The sequence below is a fragment of the Scyliorhinus torazame genome, chromosome 29 (assembly GCF_047496885.1).
Source record: "Scyliorhinus torazame isolate Kashiwa2021f chromosome 29, sScyTor2.1, whole genome shotgun sequence".
NCBI classification, from domain to species: Eukaryota; Metazoa; Chordata; class Chondrichthyes; order Carcharhiniformes; family Scyliorhinidae; genus Scyliorhinus; species Scyliorhinus torazame.
The window spans coordinates 38,940,027-38,963,721 of record NC_092735.1 but is presented as its reverse complement, the minus strand read 5'-3'; the positions used below and the strand labels follow the sequence as shown (position 1 = coordinate 38,963,721).

The 23,695-nt window shown below is 52.0% G+C and overlaps 1 protein-coding gene across 1 annotated transcript in view; it reads right to left on the bottom strand.

The window, feature by feature from the left end:
- Positions 1-1,088: 1,088 nt before the first annotated feature.
- Positions 1,089-23,695, bottom strand: part of LOC140404084 (G-protein coupled receptor family C group 5 member B-like) — a 35,272-nt gene continuing 12,665 nt past the window's right edge. The window contains exon 4 of the mRNA XM_072492470.1: positions 1,089-1,592. Within this exon, the coding sequence (XP_072348571.1) occupies positions 1,560-1,592 (33 nt within the window). The 3' untranslated portion in view covers positions 1,089-1,559. The remainder of the gene's footprint in view (positions 1,593-23,695) is intronic.

Sequence of the window (23,695 nt, the reverse complement as noted above, 5' to 3'; positions counted from 1 at the left end):
CGGGTGGCAACCTCCAGCTCCAAGTAGACAAGTCACACCAGCATTGTGAACGCTTCAGTAACTCTGGCCAAAGGGAGCCAGGGGTCCTGAACATACTCAACCAGCTGCATCCTGTGAGGCCAGTTGCCTGTTGTTGAGGCGGTGCCTCCTGAGGGTGACATCGATTGTTGACAATTAGATTGCCCAGGAGGGTGCTGAGCCTGTGGCAGGGCCATAAGACATAGGAGCAGAATTAGGCCACTCGGCCCATCGAGTCTGCTCCGCCATTCAATCATGGCTGATATTTTCTCATCCCCATTCTCCTGCCTTCTCCCCGTAACCCCTGATCCCCTTATTAATCAAGAACCTATCTATCTCTGTATTAAAGACACTCAGTGATTTGGCCTCCACAGCCTCCTGCGGCAAAGAGTTCCACAGATTCACCACCCACGAAGTTGTGGAAGTCTCCGGATCTGACTTTATTTGACGGGCACTCTTTCCCCTCTTGCTTCTTGTGTAACATTTCCGATTTCTGTGCATTGCTTTTTGGGGCAGTTGCTATAAGGGACTGGAGGGTGGGGGTGGTGAAGATGTGATTGAGGGGGCCCCTTTAAGGGGGCAAACTGCACAGACAACATGACTGGCTCGAGGCCAATTGTGTGGGAGCGTGCAAACCCTAACCAATAGGGAGTTTGCAGGGGGCCCTGGGAGCAGGACCTCTGGCAGTGTGGATCCCGAATCAAAGTGATTCGACCTGTAATATTGTCTTGTGTCTCTGTTACCGAACTGCCTTTCATCAATAAACCCTATTAACTACTGGAACCTTCTAGTGTGTGTCTCAAACCACGACACACACCAACATTGTTGGCACGCAACTACCCTCGGAAATGGGACTATTAAATGGAATCAAACTGCTTGCCAGTGCGTCAAGAAAACCTGTGGAACCACTTCCTCAGAACTGCGAGAGATGGGCAATCAATAAATATCCTTCCAGCAACATCCACAGCCTTGCAAATGACGAAAGAAAACCCTTAGCAACAGCCTGTTTGTTAAATGATAATTCGCAGTGACACGGGGCGAATGACTCACTGGACCAAAACTTTATTTAACTTTAAATTGGGCTTCTTCCTCAACTACCAGTGTGGAGAATTGCATTTCTGGTTTATCGAGTTTAAGACTCCTGCCCGAGGCAGAATGTATTCAGTAATTCAATAGTTTGTTGAGTCAATAATTAATTTTATTTTTCAGGTTTTTTTTCGCTCTGCCCCTGAAGGTTAAACACCGTCTGCTGCCCCTCGCTGCGGCATTGTCACACCCAGACAATGGGGGGCGGCCCCTTGTTCACAATGGTCTACGACTGTGGTCTGCAGTAGGAAGGAGAGGGGATGGCACAGGAACTGTGGTTAAATTCCTCTTGCTTCTCGCTTTGCCAAAACACAAATGATGTGGTATTCCACAACGTTAATCACAGTTGTGTTCTGCACCAGCTTCCCTTGTTGTGAGTGGAACAATGGAACAGTCAACGATGTGTCTTGAAGCTTGGCTCAGGATTCGAAGGATTGCCTGAATGTCAGTGTCCTTTACAGCTTTATCTCCAAGTATCCTGTTTTCAGCTGAGAAAGTAAAGGGGGCGTGAGTCATTCAAAAACACCCGATATGGTATCATCTCAGCAACACAGCCAAACACAAGGGTCCACATTGCAATAGAAACTCCCAGATCGCACTGCTTTAAAGAACACTTTCTTTCTCTCCTTACTCCTCCTGTACCAATCCTTCCTGGGACAATCCCAAGTGGAGGATGTACGTGTCCCTGACTGGACCAGACCGCTTTTGTGGAGTGACCATTTACCAAATATCCTCCGATGGTAGAGGGGGCTGGGGGGGTAAACCGGTGGCAGAGGGTAAGGGTTGGGGCATAGTGTTGGGGGAAGTGTCTCGAGTTGCGTGTGAAATTGAGAGTGACCCTAGTCAGTGCTGTGGGGCCAGGGGTTTGGCAAGGACTCAGGGTCACTGGGAAAATATGGGGTCCACTAATCATTTTATGAAACTTCCAAATGTAAACACTAATGAGGCCAAGAGATTACTCGAGATTATCATAGAATTTACAGTGCAGAAGGAGGCCATTCGGCCCATCGAGTCTGCACCGGCTCCTGGAAAGAGCACCCTACCCAAGGTCAACACCTCCACCCTATCCCCACAACCCAGTCCAACACTGAGGGCAATTTTGGACACTAAGGGCAATTTATCATGGCCAATCCACCTAACCTGCACATCTTTGGACTGTGGGAGGAAACCGGAGCACCCGGAGGAAACCCACGCACACACGGGGAGGATGTGCAGACTCCGCAGACAGTGACCCAAGCCGGAATCGAACCTGGGACCCTGGAGCTGTGAAGCAATTGTGCTAACCACAATGCTAAAGTGCTGCCCGAGATGTTGCCAACAGAGAACGTCCATTACTATAGCGCCTGTCACAACCTCAGGAGCATGTTCCAGCTTTGTAATGAAATATGTTTGCAGTTCAGTCCCTGGTGTTATGTAGGAAACACCGCAGCCAATTTTCACACCGCAAAATCCCACAAAGAGCAACATATTAAAGATCAAACAATCTGTTTTACTGATGTTGATCATGTTAAATAATTTTTTAAATTATAAACTTAGAGTATCCAATTCCTTTTTTTCTAATTAAGGGGCAATTTAGCGTGTGGGTGGGGGTGAATCCCACGGCGACTCGGGGATGAAACTCACGGAGACTCGGGGAGAATGTGCTTGCTTAGCACAGTGGGCTAAACAGCTGACTTGTAATGCAGAACAATGTCAGCAGCGCACAAATACTGTACCAGCCTCCCTGAACAGGTGCCGAAATGTGGCGACTAGGGGCTTTTCACAGTAACTTAATTGAAACAAAATTAAATGAAAACCGCTTATTGTCACAAGTCGGCTTCAAGTGAAGTTACTGTGAAAAGCCCCTAGTCGCCACATTCCGGCGCCTGTTCGGGGAGGCTGGTACGGGAATTGAACCCGCGCTGCTGGCCTGCCTGGGTCTGCTTTAAAAGCCAGTTATTTAGCCCTGTGCTAAACCAGCATTGAAGCCTACTTGTGACAAGTGATTATTAAACTCCACAGCGACAGTGACCCAGCGCTGGGATCGAACCCGGGTCCTCGGTGCTGTGAGGCAGCAGTGCTAACCACTGTGTCGCCCCAATCGTGTTAAATAATCGCCAGAACTCCCCTTCAGAATGATGGCATGGGGTCTTTTACATCCCCCTGTGGCAGTGCAGGACACCCTCGGTGCCACAGGGGGAGATTTTGTACTCTAGTGTCTGGGGTGGGTCTTGAACCGATAACCCTCTTATCCTGGTGTGAGTGTGTGTTACTGACTCACTTGGGAAGAAACAAACGTACGCAAAAGGTTTGAGCCAGGTTACAGCCGGAGCGGAATGGCTGAAACAGACACAGGAAACCGAGACGGGGTTGGACTAATTACTGAATTAATGAATCACTGGGTTGTTTTAACAAGTGGATGTGTCGAAACTCGCGGTGATGGATTGGGTCTAACCTGTCCTCAGAAAATGGGTGGAATGTTGTTTGCTGTACTCTGAACAGTGCAGTCACTGAAAACACCAGATTGTTTCTGGGGAAACCACTTCTTAACTCGTAAAGATTGCCAAATTCTCAATGTTTGAGAATGGGGGGAGGGGGGGAAGGAGTTTGGAGTGTAGTCACTGTCTTGATGTCGGAAACGCAGCAGCCAAACTCTGCACAGAAAGATCCCACAAACAGCAATATCGTCATGATGAGATGTTGATTGAGAGGTACGTATTTGACCTCTGGGCACTGGGGAGAACTTGCTCCAGAATAGTGCCATAGGATACAATCAACTGAGTCGAACCCTTGAGCCACAATACAGTAATTCTGACAGTGCAACGCTCCCTCAAACTCCTGCACTGCAACTTGAATGCAATTGGGAATGTCCCAATGGTCCATGGTGATGGCAGGACCCATTTGAGGGGGGGGGGGGGGGGTGGAGGAAACATCTCTTCCACCCACCCATTTTCCACCCGTGTTTAGAATGTCACTCCAGGGACTCTGGCTGTCTGGGATGGAGGCCTCGCTGTGAAACTGCCTCCTGTAGGTGACGGGAGAATAAATAGTGAAAAATAATAAAACCCCAAAATAGAAAACCTGGGTGAAGAGCTGCTGAAGCGAACTGCACTTTTTGATTAGCTCCTGTTGGTGCGGTGACTCCGCTTCCCGTGCAGAGAATGATGCACAACTATTTCCCACACCGCCATTAACCACTCCCTGAACCTTTCTTCCATCTGCTCTAACATCCCCGATGTGGCCCGTGATAAGTTTCCTCTTAAAATACCTCGGGATGTTTTACCTGAAGGTTCAAGAAACACAAGGTGTTATCTGAAGGCACAGGGACCCTGCACTCTCATCACATTACTGAGGGCAGCATGGGAGCACAGTGGTTAGCACTATGGCTTCACAGCGTTGGGTCCCCGGTTCGATTCCCGGCTTGGCTCACTGTCTCTGCGGAGTCTGCCCATTCTCCCTGTGTCTGTGTGGGTTTCTCCGGGTGCTCCGGTTTCCTCCCACAAGTCCCGAAAGACGTGCTGTTAGGGGAATTGGACATTCTGAATTCTCCCTCCGCGTACCCGAACAGGCGCCGGAATGTGGCCACTAGGGGCTTTTCAAAGCAACTTCATTGCAGTGATAATGTATGCCAACTTATGACATTAAAAGATTATAAAAAGGGACTGCACGGTGGCACAGTGGTTAGCACTGCTGCCTCACGGCGCTGATGTTCCAGGTTCGATCCCGGCTCTGGGTCACTGTCCGTGTGGAGTTTGCACATTCTCCCCGTGTCTGCGTGGGTTTCGCCCCCACAACCCAAAGATGTGCAGGGTAGGTGGATTGGCCACGATAAATTGCCCCTTAATTGGAAAACCTACATTTAACATTAGTCTCAGTAATGATTTTTTTCTTTATAAATTTAGAGTACCCAATTAATTTTTTTCCAATCAAGGGGCAATTTAGCGTGGCCAATCCACCGACCCTGCACATCTTTGGGTTGTGGGGGCAAAACCCACGCAGACACGGGGAGAATGTGCAAACTCCACACGGACAGTGACCCAGAGCCAGGATCGAACCTGGGACCTTGGCGCCATGAGGCTGCAGGGCTAACCCACTGTGCCACCGTGCTGCCCAAGATGCTGAGGATTATTAAGGGTACAGGTGTTAGTCAGGGAGTGACATCAGGTTTCTTTCCATGACCTTCTCCCACATTGTTCTGTTTGTTTACACTGCACAGCATCCTGGTGTTTGCGTTTAAACAGAGAGTGTTTGTAGCTCTGAGACATCGAAAAGGTATTTGGCACAGATTATCCAGGATTCTCAGGTAGACACTCACTCCGAGATGATGCAGTTAAAAACTGCACCCCCACCCCCCGCCCGAGATGTTGTGACAAATCAGAGAAAACCCAACAGCAGACAATTAAAACATCTGATTGGAATTTGTGTTGTAATTATTCCCGTTTTAAAAGCAAAGGGGACTGTGACTCTGGGCCAGGTGGATCTGGCTGGACTTTACTCAGACCAGCCTGAGAATGTTTGGTCATTTAAACTCTGCCATTCCACAACTTAGGCTTCAATATGATGACTGCACAATGTTCAGCACCATTCGCGACTCCTCAGATAATGAAACAGTCCGTGTCCAAATGCAGCAAGACCTGGACAATATCCAAGCTCGGGCTGACAAGTGGCAAGTTACATTCACACCACACAAGTGCCAGGCAATGACCATCTCCTACAAGAGACAATCTAACCATCGCCCCTTGACATTCAATGGCATTCCCATCGCTGAATCCCCATAATCAACATCCTGGGGGTTTGAGTTGGATGATCAGCCATGATCGTGATGAATGACGGAGCAGGCTCGAAGGGCCAAAAGGCCTCCTTCTGCTCCTATCTTCTTTGTATCTATGTTACCATTGATCAGAAACTGAACTGGACCCAGCCACATTAATACTGTGGCTACCAGGGCAGGTCAAAGGCTGCGAATCCTACAGTGAGTAACTCACCTCCTGAACCCCCAAAGCCTGTCCACCATCTACAAGGCACAAGTCAATAGTGTGATGGAATACTCTCCACTTGCCTGGATGAGTTCAGCTCCAAAAACACTCAAGAAGCTCAACACCATCCAGGACAAAGCAGCCCCGTTTGATTGGCACTCCTTCTACAAACATTCAAACCCTCCACCACCGAACAGCGGCAGTCGTGTGTACATCTACAAGATGCACTACAGGAACTCACCAAGGTTCCTTAGACAGCACCTTCCAAACCCACGACCACCACCACCTAGATGGACAAGAGCAGCAGATACCCGGGAACCCCACCACCTGGAGGTTCCCCTCCAAGTCACTCACCACCCTGACTGGGAAATATATCGGCCGTTCCTCCATTGTTGCTGGGGCAACATCCTGGAACTCCCTCCCTAACAGCACTGTGGGTGTACCTACACCTGAAAGACTGCAGCGGTTCAAGAAGGCAGCTCACCCCCACCTTCTAGGTGTGGGCAATAAATGCTGGCCTAACCAACGATGCCCACATCCTGGAAATTAATTTTTAAAAGCCCTGTCCTTGTAGTTTGATGTTTAAATGCTTCCCTTTCAGTAAATTTCCTGTATTAAAGGAAATTTAACATTGGCACCTCCCCGAAAGCCAATCCATCATCACATGTGCCTCGCCTACATTGCAGCTATTACCAGATCTGGCCACTTGCTGACTCTGAGGTCGGGGCAAGGGTATTTTTTATTGCCCTAGGTAAATGTTCAATGCCCACTGCCAGCCCTGCTAACGTTTGAAAATGAATATTGTGCATTAGTACCAATACAAATTCTGCATTTCTAATTACAGGTTTATTGAAGACGGAAAGCAGAATATTAAGATATTAATTGTACATTCTCAGGATATGTGCTGGATTGTTAACTGGTTTGGAAGAATCGTGTAGATGAATAAACTTGTAAAAATGTGGCAGAAAGAGAATGAGGAATACGATGTGGAATCTTGCAAAAGCTGGCATTGTAAATACGTGGCTATGTATACGAATGCCGGGAGAAGTGGAGTATCTGTTGATCTCGACTTTTCATTCCCGCTGCTGAGGCTGGGTTGTTTACATGTGGAGTTTCAGGAATAGGTCACTCCGTTTTTTCCTGCCCCCACCCCCTCACATTTTGATGCTCCAGTCACTGGCCCGAAACACAATCTGAACCTGGCTTCTTCATTCTATGCCAGTGTTTTCTGAAGTATCAGAATGTGTGTAATACCCCAGCTGCTGAACATTACACTCACCCTTGATTTAACACATGGGAGTGGCTTGCCAAGATTAAACTGCAACTACCAGTTGAAACCCGCTCCAAATCCAACATTGGAGTACAGCGAGCTTGGTGCTGTTTTCAGAAGTGACCTTGTTTAGATTTCTGTGTTCTCCAATAGTTGATTCAAGTCACTGGGGACAGATTAAATACTAAATCGCAATTTCCCCCATTTAGTCCATATACTAATCAAGCCATATTAAAACCTTACTCCGTGGTTAGCACTGCTGCCTCATGGCGCCGAGGTCCCAGGTTCGATCCCGGCTCTGGGTCACTGTCCGTGTGGAGTTTGCACATTCTCCCCGTGTCTGCGTGGGTTTCACCCCCACAACCCAAAGATGTGCGGGGTAGGTGGATTGGTCACACTAAATTGCCCCTTAATTGGAAAAAATGAATTGGGCACTCTAAATTTAAAAAAAAACCTTAGTCAGAAACTGAGCTACACTGACCCAGAGCTTGAGCCGAGAGGAGCTATCTCGACATCTTACAGCCTTCCAAATATTGTTCATAACACAATCTCAATTTATCACAGAACATTTAATCTACAAGGTTTGGATAGCCGAGTGCCAAGGACAAACCAGCAATATCTCCTCTTTATTAGGAGTTAGAGTTACATCAACGGGTATTTATGTAGCACCTTCAGCCTCATGAAACAGCCTGAGATGCTTCACAACAGAGTTATGAGGCAAAATTTAACATTGAGCTTTACAAAGAAATATTAAGACTGGTGGCCAAAATCGTGGTCAAAGGGACTTCCGGTTGCGGCTATGCGGAGCTAAGTCGCACATTCGGCGGCTCCCACAAAAACGGACTTTTGGGCTCTTCTCAGGGCCCCCAACGGCACTTTTTCGACGTTTCCCGGTGTGGGAAGGAGATTACAATAGTTCCCCGATAGTATATGGCTTTTACCAGGAGCAGGGCGACTAAAAAGGTGGTGGTGGACCCGAAGAAGGTGCGAGGGAAGAAGAGCAAGATGGCGGCGGGCGAAGACCAGGCAGCGTGGATGCAGTGGGCAGAGGAGCAGCAAGAGGGTATCCAGCGCTGGGGGAACGGAAGAGGAGGGTGTGTCACACAATGGGAGGAGTCGAAGGAGAGGCAGGAGTGGCCGGGGTCAGCAGGAGTCAGCTGACTTGCGGAAGTGCATTGGGGGGAGTAAAACAGCTAGGTCGGATCCTAGCCGGCGGGGGCGGGGCGGGAAGGAATCGAGTTGCTGCTTATGGTCAAGGGGGAGCTGGAGCGAGTGGGGGGGTCGAGACGGGGGTCGCCGCCGTGGGGAACGGGCCGGGTGTGGGGTGCGGGCGCGTGGCTGGCCGAGGAGGGGTCATGGCTAGTCGGCAGGGGAGGGGGGGCGGGTAGCCCCCTGATCCGGCTGATAACCTGGAATGTAAGGGGACTGAACGGGCCGGTTAAGCGGGCCCACGTGTTCGCGCACCTGAAGGGGCTCAAGGCGGATGTGGTTATGCTCCAGGAGACACACCTGAAGGTGGCAGACCAGGTGAGATTGAGGAAAGGGTGGGTAGGTCAGGTGTTTCACTCGGGGCTGGATGCCAAAAATCGAGGGGTGGCGATCTTGGTGGGAAAGAAGGTGTCGTTCGAGGCGTCGAGCATTGTGGCAGATAATGGCGGTAGGTACGTATTGGTAAGTGGTAAGTTGCAGGGAGAGAGGGTGGTACTGGTCAATGTGTATGCCCCGAATTGGGACAATGCGGGTTTTATGCGGCGCATGTTGGGTTGGATCCCAGACTTGGAAGTGGGGGGTGCCTGATAATGGGGGGAGACTTTAACACGGTGTTGCATCCGGCACTGGATCGCTCCAGGTCTAGGACGGGTAGGAAGCCAGCGGCGGCTAGAGTGTTGAGGGGATTTATGGACCAGATGGGAGGGGTGGACCCTTGGAGATTTGCGAGGCCAGAGGCTAGGGAATTTTCATTCTTCTCGCGTGTCCATAAGGCTTATTCTCGAATCGACTTTTTTATTTTGAGCAGGGCGCTGATAGCGAGAGTAGAGGATACCGAGTACTCGGCGATAGCCATTTCGGACCACGCCCCGCATTGGGTGGACTTAGAGCTGGGGGAGGAGAGGGATCAGCGCCCGTTGTGGCGCTTGGAGGTGGGGCTGTTGGCGGACGAGGAGGTGAGCGAGCGGGTCCGAGGAAGTATAGAGAGGTACCTGGAGGCCAACGATAATGGGGAGGTCCGAGTGGGGATGGTATGGGAGGCGCTGAAGGCGATGGTTAGGGGAGAGCTGATCTCCATTAGGGCCCACAAGGAGAGGAGGGAGCGGGGGTAGAGGGAGAGGCTCGTGGGGGAGATGGTGAGGGTAGACAGGAGGTATGCGGAGGTGCCCGAGGAAGGATTATTGAGGAAGAGGCGCAGCCTCCAGGCCGAATTCGACCTGGTGACCACCAGGAAGGCGGAGGTGCAGTGGAGGAAGGCCCAGGGGGCGATTTACGAGTATGGGGAAAAGGCAAGCCGGATGCTGGCGCATCAGCTTCGGAAGCGGGACGCAGCTAGGGAGATCGGGGGAGTTAAGGACAGGGGAGGGAGCATGGTGCGGAATGGGGTTGGCATCAATGGGGTCTTCAGGGACTTCTATGAGGAATTGTACCGATCCGAGCCCCCACTGGAGGAGGGAGGGATGGGCTGCTTCCTGGACCAATTGAGGTTTCCGAAGGTGGAGGAGGGTTGGTGGCGGGATTGGGGGCCGATTGGGCTGGAGGAGCTGACCAAAGGGATAGGGAGCATGCAGGTGGGGAAGGCACCGGGGCCGGATGGTTTCCCGGTCAAATTCTATAAAAAATATATGGACCTGTTGGCCACGTTGCTAGTTAGGACCTTCAATGAGGCAAGGGAGGGGGGGGCTTTGCCCCCGACAATGTCCCGGGCACTGATCTCCTTGATCGTGAAGGGGGACAAGGATTCCCTGCAGTGTGGGTCTTACAGGCCGATTTTGTTGCTAAACATAGATGCCAAGATGCTGGCGAAAGTCTTAGCCACGAGGATTGAGGATTGTGTGCCGCAGATCATCCATGAAGACCAGACGGGGTTTGTGAAGGGGAGGCAGTAGAACGCGAATGTGCGGAGGCTTTTGAACGTTAGCATGATGCCGGCGAGGGAGGGGGAGGCGGAGATAGTTGTGGCGATGGACGCTGAGAAAGCCTTCGATAGGGTAGAGTGGGGGTACCTGTGGGAGGTGCTGAAGAGGTTCGGGTTTGGGGAGGGTTTTGTCAGGTGGGTCAGGCTGTTGTATGAGGTCCCGATGGCGAGTGTGGCCACAAACAGGAGGAGGTCCGAGTACTTTCGGTTGCACCGAGGGACGAGGCAGGGGTGTCCCCTGAACCCCCTGCTCTTCGCACTGGAGATTGAACCCCTGGCTATGGCACTGAGGGAGTCGAGGAACTGGAGGGGGCTGGTACGGGGCGGGGAGGAGCATAGGGTGTCGCTCTATGCGGACGACTTGCTGCTATATGTGGCGGACCCGGTGGGGGGAATGCCGGAGGTAATGCGGATCCTCAGGGAGTTCGGGGATTTCTCGGGGTATAAGCTCAACATGGGGAAGAGCGAGCTGTTCGTGGTTCACCCAGGGGACCAGGAGAGGGGGATTGGCGAGCTCCCATTAAAAAGGGGGGAGAGGAGCTTCAGGTATTTGGGGGTCCAGGTGGCCAGGAGCTGGGGGGCCCTGCATTGGCTTAACTTTACAAGGCTGGTGGATCAAATGGAGGAGGAGTTCAAGAGGTGGGACGCGTTGCCGCTGTCCTTGGCGGGTAGGGTGCAGTCAGTCAAGATGACGGTGCTCCCAAGGTTTTTGTTCCTGTTCCAGGGCCTCCCCATTCTTATCCTGAAGGCCTTTTTTAGGCGGGTTAACAGGAGCATAATGGGGTTTGTGTGGGCGCGAGGGACTCCGAGGGTGAGAAGGGTGTTCCTGGAGCGGAGTAGGGATGGGGGGGGGGGCTGGCGCTGCCCAACCTCTGTGGGTACTACTGGGCCGCCAATGCGACAATGGTGCGCAAGTGGGTGATGGAGGGGGAGGGGGCTGCATGGAAGAGGCTGGAGACGGCGTCTTGTGTGGGTACGAATCTGGGGGCGCTGGCAACGGTGCCGCTGCCGCTCCCTCCAAGGAGGTATACCACGAGCCCGGTGGTGGTGGCTGCCCTCAAAATCTGGGTGCAATGGAGGCGGCACAGGGGGGAAGCTGGGGCCTCGGTGTGGACCCCAATACGGGGGAACCATCGGCTCGTCCCAGGGAGAACAGATGGAGGGTTCTCGGGGCAGGGATACAAAGGTTGGGGGACCTGTTTGTGGACAGGACGTTCGTGAGCCTGGGTGAGCTGGAGGAGAAGTACGGGCTCCCCCGGGGAACACCTTTAGGTATCGACAGGTAAGGGCGTTTGCCAGGCGGCAGGTGGTGGAATTCCCGCGGCTGCTGCCACGCACAGTACAGGACAGGGTGCTCTGGGGGGGGGGGGGGGGAGTGGGAGTGGGGAAGATCTCGGAAACTTACCAGGTGATGCAGGAGGAGGAGGAGGCCTCGGTGGTGGAGGTAAAAGGTAAGTGGGATGAGGAGTTGGGAGAGGAGATCGAAGAGGGGATGTGGGCAGATGCCCTAGGGAGGGTGAATTCTTCCTCTTCGTGCGCGAGGCTCAGCCTCATACAGTTTAAGGTGCTGCACAGGGCACACATGACCGGGACAAGGATGAGCCGTTTTTTTGGGGGTGAGGAAGGTGTGTTAGGTGCTCAGGGAGCCCAGCAAATCACACCCATATGTTCTGGGCATGCCCACGCTGGAGGAATTTTGGAAGGGTGTAGCGAGGACGGTGTCGAGGGTGGTAGGATCCAGGGTCAAACCGGGCTGGGGGCTCGCAATATTTGGGGTGGCAGAGGAGCCGGGAGTGCAGGAGGCGAAAGAGGCCGGTTTTCTGGCCTTTGCGTCCCTGGTAGCCCGGCGGAGGATTCTCCTTCAGTGGAAAGATGCGAGGCCCCCAAGCGTGGAATCCTGGATCAGCGATATGGCGGGGTTCATTAAATTGGAGAGGGTGAAATTCGCCTTGAGAGGTTCGGTACAAGGGTTCTTTAGGCGGTGGCAACCGTTCTTAGACTTTCTGGCAGAACGATAGACATTGGTCAATGGCAGCAGCAGCTCGGGGGGCGGAGGGGGGGGGTTTACTTTATTTTTGTTTATGTTATTTACACTGGAGGGTCTGAGGGGGTGTATACACCTGTTGTGTTAAGTCGGGGTGTTAATGTTAATTTATTATTTATGTACAGGGGGGAGGGGGGTATGGAGGGTTGCTTTTTTAGATTGTGTTTTGTACTTAACCCTGTTGGGTTCCTTTTTCATTTTGTTATTGATATTTTATGAAAACCTTAATAAAAATTATTTGTAAAAAAAAAAAATCTTGGTCAAAGGGGTAGATTTTAATTGGGCGAATAAAGGTCATGGACCAAGCAGATGAAGGCATGACCATCGATGGCGGAGTAATAAAATATCAGGGAGGACAAGAGACCAGAAGTGCAAAAATCTCGGACGGGTTCTGGAGGAGGTCACAGGGCATTGAGGTCACAGGGCATTGAGGTCACAGGGCATTGAGGGATTTGAACCCACAACTTTCAGATTCAGAGAGTGAAAAGTTACAGCATAGGAGGCCATTCAGCCCATTTTGTCCATGCCAGCCCGAGGACACCCAGGTGCCCTTTCTCACCCCACCTTCCTGCACCCGGTCCATTGCCCTGTATCTTCCAGCACTGAAGGTGGCGATCCAGGTACCTTTTAGAAGAGTTTAGGGTCTCTGCCTCCACCACCAACTCGGGCAGCGAGTTCCAGACTCCCACTACCCTCTGGGTTAAAACGTTCCTCCTCACGTCCCCTCTGCACCTTCTGCCTCTTATCTTGAATCCATGTCCCCGGTTCTAGAATTTTCCACCAAGGGAAACAATTTGATCATGTTCACTCTATCGCTTCCCCTCCTAATTTTGTACACTCCAATTAAGTCCCCCCTCAGCCTTCTTTGTTCCAAGGAAAATAACCCCAACCTATCCACTCTCCTCAGAGCCACACTTTTTTTTAAAATTTAGAATACCCAATTATTCTTTCTTTCCAATTAAGGGGCAATTTAGCGCGGCCAATCCACCTACCCTGCACATCTTTGGGTTGTGGGGATGAAACCCACGCAGACACGGAGAGAATGTGCAAACTCCACACGGACAGTGACCCGGGGCCGGGATCGAACCCGGGACCTCAGAGCCGTAGGCAGCAGTGCTAACCACTGTGCCACGTGCCGCTGTGTAGCTACACTTTTCCAGCCCTGGCAACATTCTTGTAAACCTCCTCTGCACTCTCTCCAGAGCAATAACATCCTTCCTGTACTGTGCTGACCAGAACTGCCCACAATATTCCAGTTGTGGACTCACCAGTGTTTTATACAATTCTAATTGTATCCTTACTTTTATATGCTATACCTCTGCCAATGAAGGAGAGCATTCCATATGCCTTCTTAACAACTTTGTCTACTTGAACTGCTGCCTTTAGGGACCTGAGTACCTGTACGCCGAGATCTCTCACTTCATCCACCCCTCTTAGTATATTCCCATTTATTGTGTCCTCCCTCTAACTGTTTGACCTCCCTAAATGCATGGCCTCACACTTCTCTGTGTTAAATTCCATCTGTCACATTATCGCCCACTCCACCAACCATCTGTATCATTCTGGAGATTGTAGCTTCCTCTACACTGTCCCCCACTCGGCCAATCTTTTCCCAATCATGCTCCTCATGTTCACGTCTGAATCGTTAATATATAACACAAACCGTAAGGGTCCCAACACCTGTGGAACATCACTTTCCAATTGCAAGGGCAGCCATAGACCATAGACCATTCCCCTTAGTTTCCTGTTACTAAGCCAATGTTTTATCGAGTTTTCCACATTGTCCTGTTTCCCATGGGCTTTCACTTTCTTGACCAATCTGCTGTGTGGGCCTTGCCGAAATGATTCACTGACCATTGACACCGAGTTCACATTCAACTGTTCCCAAGTGTGCCTCTCACTGACTGCTCATCCTTACCTGGGGCTTTAGCTCGAGATCCAGCAAACACAGTCAGAGACCAGTTAGCCTGACACGCACTCTAACCAAATAGGAGTCCTGATCTGGGTAAGTCGGCTGAAAGGTTTGTAACTTTCCAATACATCTTTTCACATATTGGAGAGAAGGCTGCACTAATTAGTATTGGTAAAAGTATTAGTGACCACAGGAGAGTCACAGGTGAGGGAGGGAGGGGCAGGTGTGTCATATTCACCTCCACGTAGAGCAGAAAAACGATATTTTCTCTCCCAAAATGCAGTTTTGGGTGGAGATCAATTACAATTTGCAAAATTGAGTTTGTAGATTTTTGTTGTGCAATTAATAAATTTGGTAATTTTGTTGGAGAATGAAGGTGGATAAATTAAGAGACAGAGAAGCTATGATGGAATAGAGTGAGAGAACATGCTCAAAGGCCTTAAGGTTCATCTTCTATTCCACACCGAAGATAAACAAGTGCCTGCCCCTGGTAACTAGTATTTCCAATGAAAGGTGTGTTGACACCAAATGGACGACCTGTTCTGGCTGTTGTGTAAGCAGGCAAAGTGGGGAACGCAGAAACACATGACTGTTACAAAAGGCTCCTTGTGTGGGCTGTGCACACTGTAATTCCTTAACTATGCTGATCTCGGTACCTCCCTCTCTTCAATCATTCAGCTGTCAGCAGCCTGTGAACAACAAAATCTTTTCAAAAACAGGTCTTCAAAACCTGGGGCGCAGCTAAAATACAGCAGCCTTCACCGTCCAAACTAACTCGGGGTAAATTGCTTCCTTTCGGTACGATTGCAGTGCTGACTAGAATTACAGGTAAAAGACGGAATGCAAACTCAGTAGGATTGTTCGCACTCGCCCAAGATTGAAAGAATAAGTGCTCTCTCTCTCACTGCGACTCAGTTCCTGAAGGTGCTGACTCTCACTGGGACATAGTTCCTGAAGGTGCTGACTCTCACTGGGACACAGTTCCTGAAGGAGCTGACTCTCAGTGGGATACAGTTCCTGAAGGTGCTGACTCTCACTGGGACACAGTTCGTGAAGGAGCTGACTCTCAGTGGGATACAGTTCCTGAAGGTGCTGACTCTCACTGGGATACAGTTCCTGAAGGTGCTGACTCTCACTGGGACACAGTTCCTGAAGGAGCTGACTCTCAGTGGGATACAGTTCCTGAAGGTGCTGATTCTCACTGGGAGACAGTTCCTGAAGGTGCTGACTCTCAGTGGGACATAGTTCCTGAAGGTGCTGACTCTCACTGGGACACAGTTCCTGAAGGTGCTGACTCTCAGTGGGATACAGTTCCTGAAGGTGCTGACTCTCACTGGGATACAGTTCCTGAAGGTGCTGACTCTCACTGGGACACAGTTCCTGAAGGAGCTGACTCTCAGTGGGATACAGTTCCTGAAGGTGCTGATTCTCACTGGGAGACAGTTCCTGAAGGTGCTGACTCTCAGTGGGATACAGTTCCTGAAGGTGCTGACTCTCAGTGGGATACAGTTCCTGAAGGTGCTGACTCTCACTGGGACACAGTTCCTGAAGGTGCTGACTCTCACTGGGATACAGTTCCTGAAGGTGCTGACTCTCACTGGGGGACAGTTCCTGAAGGTGCTGACTCTCACTGGGAACAGTTCCTGAAGGTGCTGACTCTCACTGGGGGACAGTTCCTGAAGGTGCTGACTCTCACTGGGACACAGTTCCTGAAGGTGCTGACTCTCACTGGGACACAGTTCCTGAAGGTGCTGACTCTCACTGGGATACAGTTCCTGAAGGTGCTGACTCTCACTGGGATACAGTTCCTGAAGGTGCTGACTCTCACTGGGATACAGTTCCTGAAGGTGCTGACTCTCACTGGGATACAGTTCCTGAAGGTGCTGACTCTCACTGGGGGACAGTTCCTGAAGGTGCTGACTCTCACTGGGATACAGTTCCTGAAGGTGCTGACTCTCACTGGGGGACAGTTCCTGAAGGTGCTGACTCTCACTGGGGGACAGTTCCTGAAGATGCTGACTCTCACTGGGGGACAGTTCCTGAAGGTGCTGACTCTCACTGAGGCACAGTTCCTGAAGGTGCCGACTCTCACTGGGGGACAGTTCCTGAAGATGCTGACTCTCACTGGGGGACAGTTCCTGAAGGTGCTGACTCTCACTGGGACACAGTTCCTGAAGGTGCTGACTCTCACTGGGACATAGTTCCTGAAGGTGCTGACTCTCACTGGGACACAGTTCCTGAAGGTGCTGACTCTCACTGGGATACAGTTCCTGAAGGTGCTGACTCTCACTGGGATACAGTTCCTGAAGGTGCTGACTCTCACTGGGGGACAGTTCCTGAAGGTGCTGAATCTCACTGGGGGACAGTTCCTGAAGGTGCTGACTCTCACTGGGGGACAGTTCCTGAAGGTGCTGACTCTCACTGGGGGACAGTTCCTGAAGGTGCTGACTCTCACTGGGGGACAGGTCCTGAAGGTGCTGACTCTCACTGGGACACAGTTCCTGAAGGTGCTGACTCTCACTGGGACATAGTTCCTGAAGGTGCTGACTCTCACTGGGGGACAGTTCCTGAAGGTGCTGACTCTCACTGGGATACAGTTCCTGAAGGTGCTGACTCTCACTGGGGGACACTTCCTGAAGGTGCTGATTCTCACTGGGATACAGTTCCTGAAGGTGCTGACTCTCACTGGGGGACAGTTACTGAAGGTGCTGACTCTCACTGGGGGACAGTTCCTGAAGATGCTGACTCTCACTGGGGGACAGTTCCTGAAGGTGCTGACTCTCACTGAGGCACAGTTCCTGAAGGTGCCGACTATCACTGGGGGACAGTTCCTGAAGATGCTGACTCTCACTGGGGGACAGGTCCTGAAGGTGCTGACTCTCACTGGGACACAGTTCCTGAAGGTGCTGACTCTCACTGGAACATAGTTCCTGAAGGTGCTGACTCTCACTGGGGGACAGTTCCTGAAGGTGCTGACTCTCACTGAGGCACAGTTCCTGAAGGTGCCAACTCTCACTGGGGGACAGTTCCTGAAGGTGCTGACTCTCTGGGAGACAGTTCCTGAAGGTGCTGACTCTCACTGGGACACAATTCCTGAAGGTGCTGACTCTCACTGGGGGACAGTTCCTGAAGGTGCTGACTCTCACATGGGGGACAGTTGCTGAAGGTGCTGACTCTCACTGGGACACAGTTCCTGAAGGTGCTGACTCTCACTGGGACACAGTTCCTGAAGGTGCTGACTCTCACTGGGACACAGTTCCTGAAGGTGCTGACTCTCACTGGGACACAGTTCCTGAAGGTGCTGACTCTCACTGGGACACAATTCCTGAAGGTGCTGACTCTCACTGGGGGACAGTTCCTGAAGGTGCTGACTCTCACTGGGGGACAGTTGCTGAAGGTGCTGACTCTCACTGGGACACAGTTCCTGAAGGTGCTGACTCTCACTGGGACACAGTTCCTGAAGGTGCTGACTCTCACTGGGACACAGTTCCTGAAGGTGCTGACTCTCACTGGGACACAGTTCCTGAAGGTGCTGACTCTCACTGGGACACAGTTCCTGAAGGTGCTGACTCTCACTGGGACACAGTTCCTGAAGTTGCTGACTCTCACTGGGACACAGTTCCTGAAGGTGCTGACTCTCACTGGCACACAGTTCCTGAAGGTGCTGACTCTCACTGGGACACAGTTCCTGAAGATGCTGACTCTCATTGGGGCACAGTTCCTGAAGGTGCTGACTCTCACTGGGGGACAGTCCCTGAAGGTGCTGACTCTCACTGGGACACAGTTCCTGAAGGTGCTGACTCTCACTCTCACTGGGACACAGTTCCTGAAGGTGCTGACTCTCACTGGGACACAGTTCCTGAAGGTGCTGACTCTCACTGGGGGACAGTTCCTGAAGGTGCTGACTCTCACTGGGACACAGTTCCTGAAGGTGCTGACTCTCACTGGGGGACAGTTCCTGAAGGTGCTGACTCTCACTGGGACACAGTTCCTGAAGGTGCTGACTCTCACTGGGACACAGTTCCTGAAGGTGCTGACTCTCACTGGGACACAGTTCCTGAAGGTGCTGACTCTCACTGGGGGACAGTTCCTGAAGATGCTGACTCTCACTGGGGGACAGTTCCTGAAGGTGCTGACTCTCACTGGGGGACAGTTCCTGAAGGTGCTGACTCTCACTGGGACACAGTTCCTGAAGGTGCTAACTCTCACTGGGACACAGTTCCTGAAGGTGCTGACTCTCACTGGGAGACAGTTCCTGAAGGTGCTGACTCTCACTGGGACACAGTTCCTGAAGGTGCTGACTCTCACTGGGAGACAGTTCCCGAAGGTGCTGACTCTCACTGGGAGACAGTTCCTGAAGGTGCTGACTTTCACTGGGAGACAGTTCCTGAAGGTGCTGACTCTCACTGGGACACAGTTCCTGCAGGTGCTGAGTCTCACTGGGACACAGTTCCTGAAGGTGCTGACTCTCACTGGGACACAGTTCCTGAAGGTGCTGAGTCTCACTGGGACACAGTTCCTGAAGGTGCTGACTCTCACTGGGAGACAGTTCCTGAAGGTGCTGACTCTCAGTGGGATACAGTTCCTGAAGGTGCTGACTCTCACTGGGACACAGTTCATGAAGGTGCTGACTCTCACTGGGACACAGTTCCTGAAGGTGCTGACTCTCACTGGGACACAGTTCCTGAAGGTGCTGACTCTCACTGGGACACAGTTGCTGAAGGTGCTGACTCTCACTGGGACACAGTCCCTGAAGGTGCTGACTCTCACTGGGACACAGTTCCTGAAGGTGCTGACTCTCACTGGGAGACAGTTCCTGAAGGTGCTGACTCTCACTGGGACACAGTTCCTGAAGGTGCTGACTCTCACTGTGGGGCAGTTCCTGAAGGTGCTGACTCTCACTGGGACACAGTTCCTGAAGGTGCTGACTCTCACTGGGGCACAGTTCCTGAAGGTGCTGGCTCTCACTGGGAGACAGTTCCTGAAGGTGCTGACTCTCAGTGGGATACCCAGTTCCTGAAGGTGCTGACTCTCACTGGGCCACAGTTCCTGAAGGTGCTTACTATCACTGGGACACAGTTCCTGAAGTGCTGGCTCTCACTGGGACACAGTTCCTGAAGGTGCTGACTCTCACTGGGACACAGTTCCTGAAGGTGATGACTCTCACTGGGACACAGTTCCTGAAGGTGCTGACTCTCACTGGGACACAGTTCCTGAAGGTGCTGACTCTCACTGGGGGACAGTTCCTGAAGGTTCTGACTCTCACTGGGACACAGTTCCTGAAGGAGCTGATTCTCACTGGGACACAGTTCCTGAAGGTGCTGACTCTCACTGGGAGACGGTTCCTGAATGTGCTGACTCTCACTGGGACACAGTTCCTGAAGGTGCTGATTCTCACTGGGACACAGTTCCTGAAGGTGCTGACTCTCACTGGGGGACAGTTCCTGAAGGTGCTGACTCTCACTGAGGGACAGTTCCTGAAGGTGCTGACTCTCACTGAGGGACAGTTCCTGAAGGTGCTGACTCTCACTGAGGGACAGTTCCTGAAGGTGCTGACTCTCACTGGGACACAGTTCCCAAAGGTGCTGACTCTCACTGGGAGACAGTTCCTGAAGGTGCTGACTCTCACTGGGGGACAGTTCCTGAAGGTGCTGATTCTCACTGGGACACAGTTCCTGAAGGTGCTGACACTCACAGGGACACAGTTCCTGAAGGTGCTGACTCTCACTGGGGAACAGTTCCTGAAGGTGCTGACTCTCACTGGGACACAGTTCCTGAAGGTGCTGATTCTCACTGGGACACAGTTCCTGAAGGTGCTGACTCTCACTGGGAGTCAGTTCCTGAAGGTGCTGACTCTCACTGGGGGACAGTTCCTGAAGGTGCTGATTCTCACTGGGACACAGTTCCTCAAGGTGCTGACTCTCACAGGGACACAGTTCCTGAAGGTGCTGACTCTCACTGGGGAACAGTTCCTGGAGGTGCTGACTCTCACAGGGACACATTTCCTGAAGGTGCTGACTCTCACTGGGGGACAGTTCCTGAAGGTGCTGACTCTCACTGGGGGACAGTTCCTGAAGGTGCTGACTCTCATTGGGGGACAGTTCCTGAAGGTGCAGACTCTCACTGGGGAACAGTTCCTGAAGGTGCTGACTCTCACAGGGACACAGTTCCTGAAGATGCTGACTCGCAGTGGGGGACAGTTCCTGAAGGTGCTGACTCTCACTGGGCCACAGTTCGTGAAGGTGCTGACTCTCACTGGGACACAGTTCCTGAAGGTGCTGACTCTCTCTGGGAGACAGTTCCTGAAGGTGCTGACTCTCATTGGGGGACAGTTCCTGAAGGTGCTGACCCTCACTGTGACACAATTCCTGAAGGTGCTGACTCTCACTGGGAGACAGTTCCTGAAGGTGCTGACTCTCACTGGGGGACAGTTCCTGAAGGTGCTGACTCTCACTGGGACACAGTTCCCGAAGGTGCTGACTCTCACTGGGACACAGTTCCTGAAGGTGCTGACTCTCACTGGGGGACAGTTCCTGAAGGTGCTGACTCTCACAGGGACACAGTTCCTGAAGATGCTGACACTCAATGGGGGACAGTTCCTGAAGATGCTGACACTCACTGGGGGACAGTTCCTGAAGGTGCTGACTCTCACTGGGGGACAGTTCCTGAAGGTGCTGACTCTCACTGGGACACAGTTCGTGAAGGTGCTGACTCTCACTGGGAGACAGTTCCTGACGGTGCTGACTCTCACTGGGACACATTTCCTGAAGGTGCTGACTCTCACTGGGACACAGTTCGTGAAGGTGCTGACTCTCACTTGGGGACAGATCCTGAAGGTGATGACTCTCACTGGGACACAGTTCGTGAAGGTGCTGACTCTCACTGGGGGACAGTTCGTGAAGGTGCTGACTCTCACTTGGGGACAGTTCCTGAAGGTGCTGACTCTCACTGGGGGACAGTTCCTGAAGGTGCTGACTCACACTGGGAGACAGTTCCCAAAGGTGCTGACTCCCACTGGGAGACAGTTCCTGAAGGTACTGACTCTCACTGGGAGACAGTTCCCAAAGGTGCTGACTCTCACGGGGACACAGTTCATGAAGCTGCTGACCATCTCTGGGAGACAGTTCCTGAAGGTGCTGACTCTCACTGGGGGACAGTTCCTGAAGGTGCTGACTCTGGGAGACTGTTCCTGAAGGTGCTGACTCTCACTGGGAGACAGTTCCCAAAGCTGCTGACTCTCACTGGGACACAGTTCCTGAAGGTGCTGACTCTCACTGGGGGACAGTTCCTGAAGGTGCTGACTCTCACTAGGGGACTGTTCCTGAAGGTGCTGACCTTCACTGGGGGACAGTTCTTGAGGTGATGACTCCCACTGGGGGACAGTTCCTGAAGGTGCTGACTCTCACTTGGGGACAGTTCCTGAAGGTGCTGACTCTCACTTGGGGACAGTTCCTGAACGTGCTGACTCTCACTGGGACACAGTTCCTGATGGTGCTGACTCTCACTGGGGGACAGTTCCTGAAGGTGCTGACTCTCACTTGGGGACAGTTCCTGAAGGTGCTGACTCTCACTAGGGGACAGTTCCTGAAGGTGCTGACCTTCACTGGGGGACAGTTCTTGAGGTGATGACTCCCACTGGGGGACAGTTCCTGAAGGTGCTGACTCTCACTGGGTTACAGTTCCTGAAGTTGTTGACTCTCACTGGGGGACAGTTCCTGAAGGTGCTGACTCTCACTTGGAGACAGTTCCTGAAGGTGCTGACTCTCACTGGGAGACAGTTCCTGAAGGTGCTGACTCTCACTGGGACACAGTTCCTGCAGGTGCTGACTCTCACTGGGACACAGTTCCTGAAGGTGCTGACACTCACTGTGGTACAGTTACTGAAGGTGCTGACTCTCACTTGGGGACAGTTCCTGAAGGTGATGACTCTCACTGGGACACAGTTCCTGAAGGTTTTGAATCTCACTGGGGGACAGTTCCTGAATGTGCTGACTCTCACTGGGGGACAGTTTGTGAAGGTGCTGACTCTCACAGGGAGACAGTTCCTGAAGGTGCTGAATCTCACGGGGAGACAGTTCCTGGAGGTGCTGACTCGCACTGGGAGATAGTTCCTGAAGGTGCTGAAACTCACTGGGAGACAGTTCCTGAAGGTGCTGACTCTCACTGGGACACAGTTTCTGAAGGTGCTGACTCTCACTGGGGCTCAGTTCCTGAAGGCGCTGACTCTCTCTGGCAGACAGTTCCTGAAGGAGCTGACTCTCACTGGGACACAGTTCCTGAAGGTGCTGACTCCCACTGGGACACAGTTCCTGAAGATGCTGACTCTCACTGGGGGGCAGTTCCTGAAGGTGCTAACTCTCACTGGGACACAGTTCCTGAAGGTGCTGACTCTCACTGGGGGACAGTTCCTGAAGGAGCTGACTTTCACTGGGACACAGTTCCTGAAGGTGCTGTCTTTCACTGGGAGACAGTTCCCAAAGGTGCTGACTCTCACTGGGACACAGTTCCCAAAGGTGCTGACTCTCACTGGGACACAGTTCCCAACGGTGCTGACTCTCACTGGGAGACAGTTACTGAAGGATATGATGAGAGTGATAAACGAAACACTAAGAGATGAAACGTGTGTGGTGAATTTTAAACCCTTGCATTAAATCTTGTCTCTTCCAGTGGAGACGGTGTTGACTCTCTCAAGTCTCTCCTAGTTGCTCGAATCATCCTGTGAGCCTACAATATCTGTACTTCATTGATGCTCTTTCCAGAAAGGGATTCCCAGTATCAATACCAATGTTTTGTACAGGTTATTTGGACTTGTGATTTCTGTATTCTACTCCCTAACTTTAAAACTGAATGGCGATTGGCCTCAGTGTCCTCGGTAAGTATTTACGCCTCCCCAATCTCAACAAATCTAGCTGTCTGGTCATTTCCACATTGCTGTTTGTGAGAGATGTTCCAGCACCGTTACCTCTGCGGCCCCCCAAGGATCTCTCCGTGACTCACCGTGACCTTTCCTTGCCCTCACCGTGACCTCTCCGTCCCTTCTCCCTGCCCTCTCCGTGCCCTCACCATGACCTCTCCGTGCCCTTTCCTCTTTCTCATCTGCATCCCTCCGTGACCTCACTGAAAGCACAGCATTCGTTATTATGTAAACGCTGATTATGCCCAGCTCTACCTCACCAAATTAGCGTGACCAATCCACCTACCCTGCACATCTTTGGGTTGTGGGGGCGAAACCCACGCAGACACGGGGAGAATGTGCAAACTCCACACGGACAGTGACCCAGAG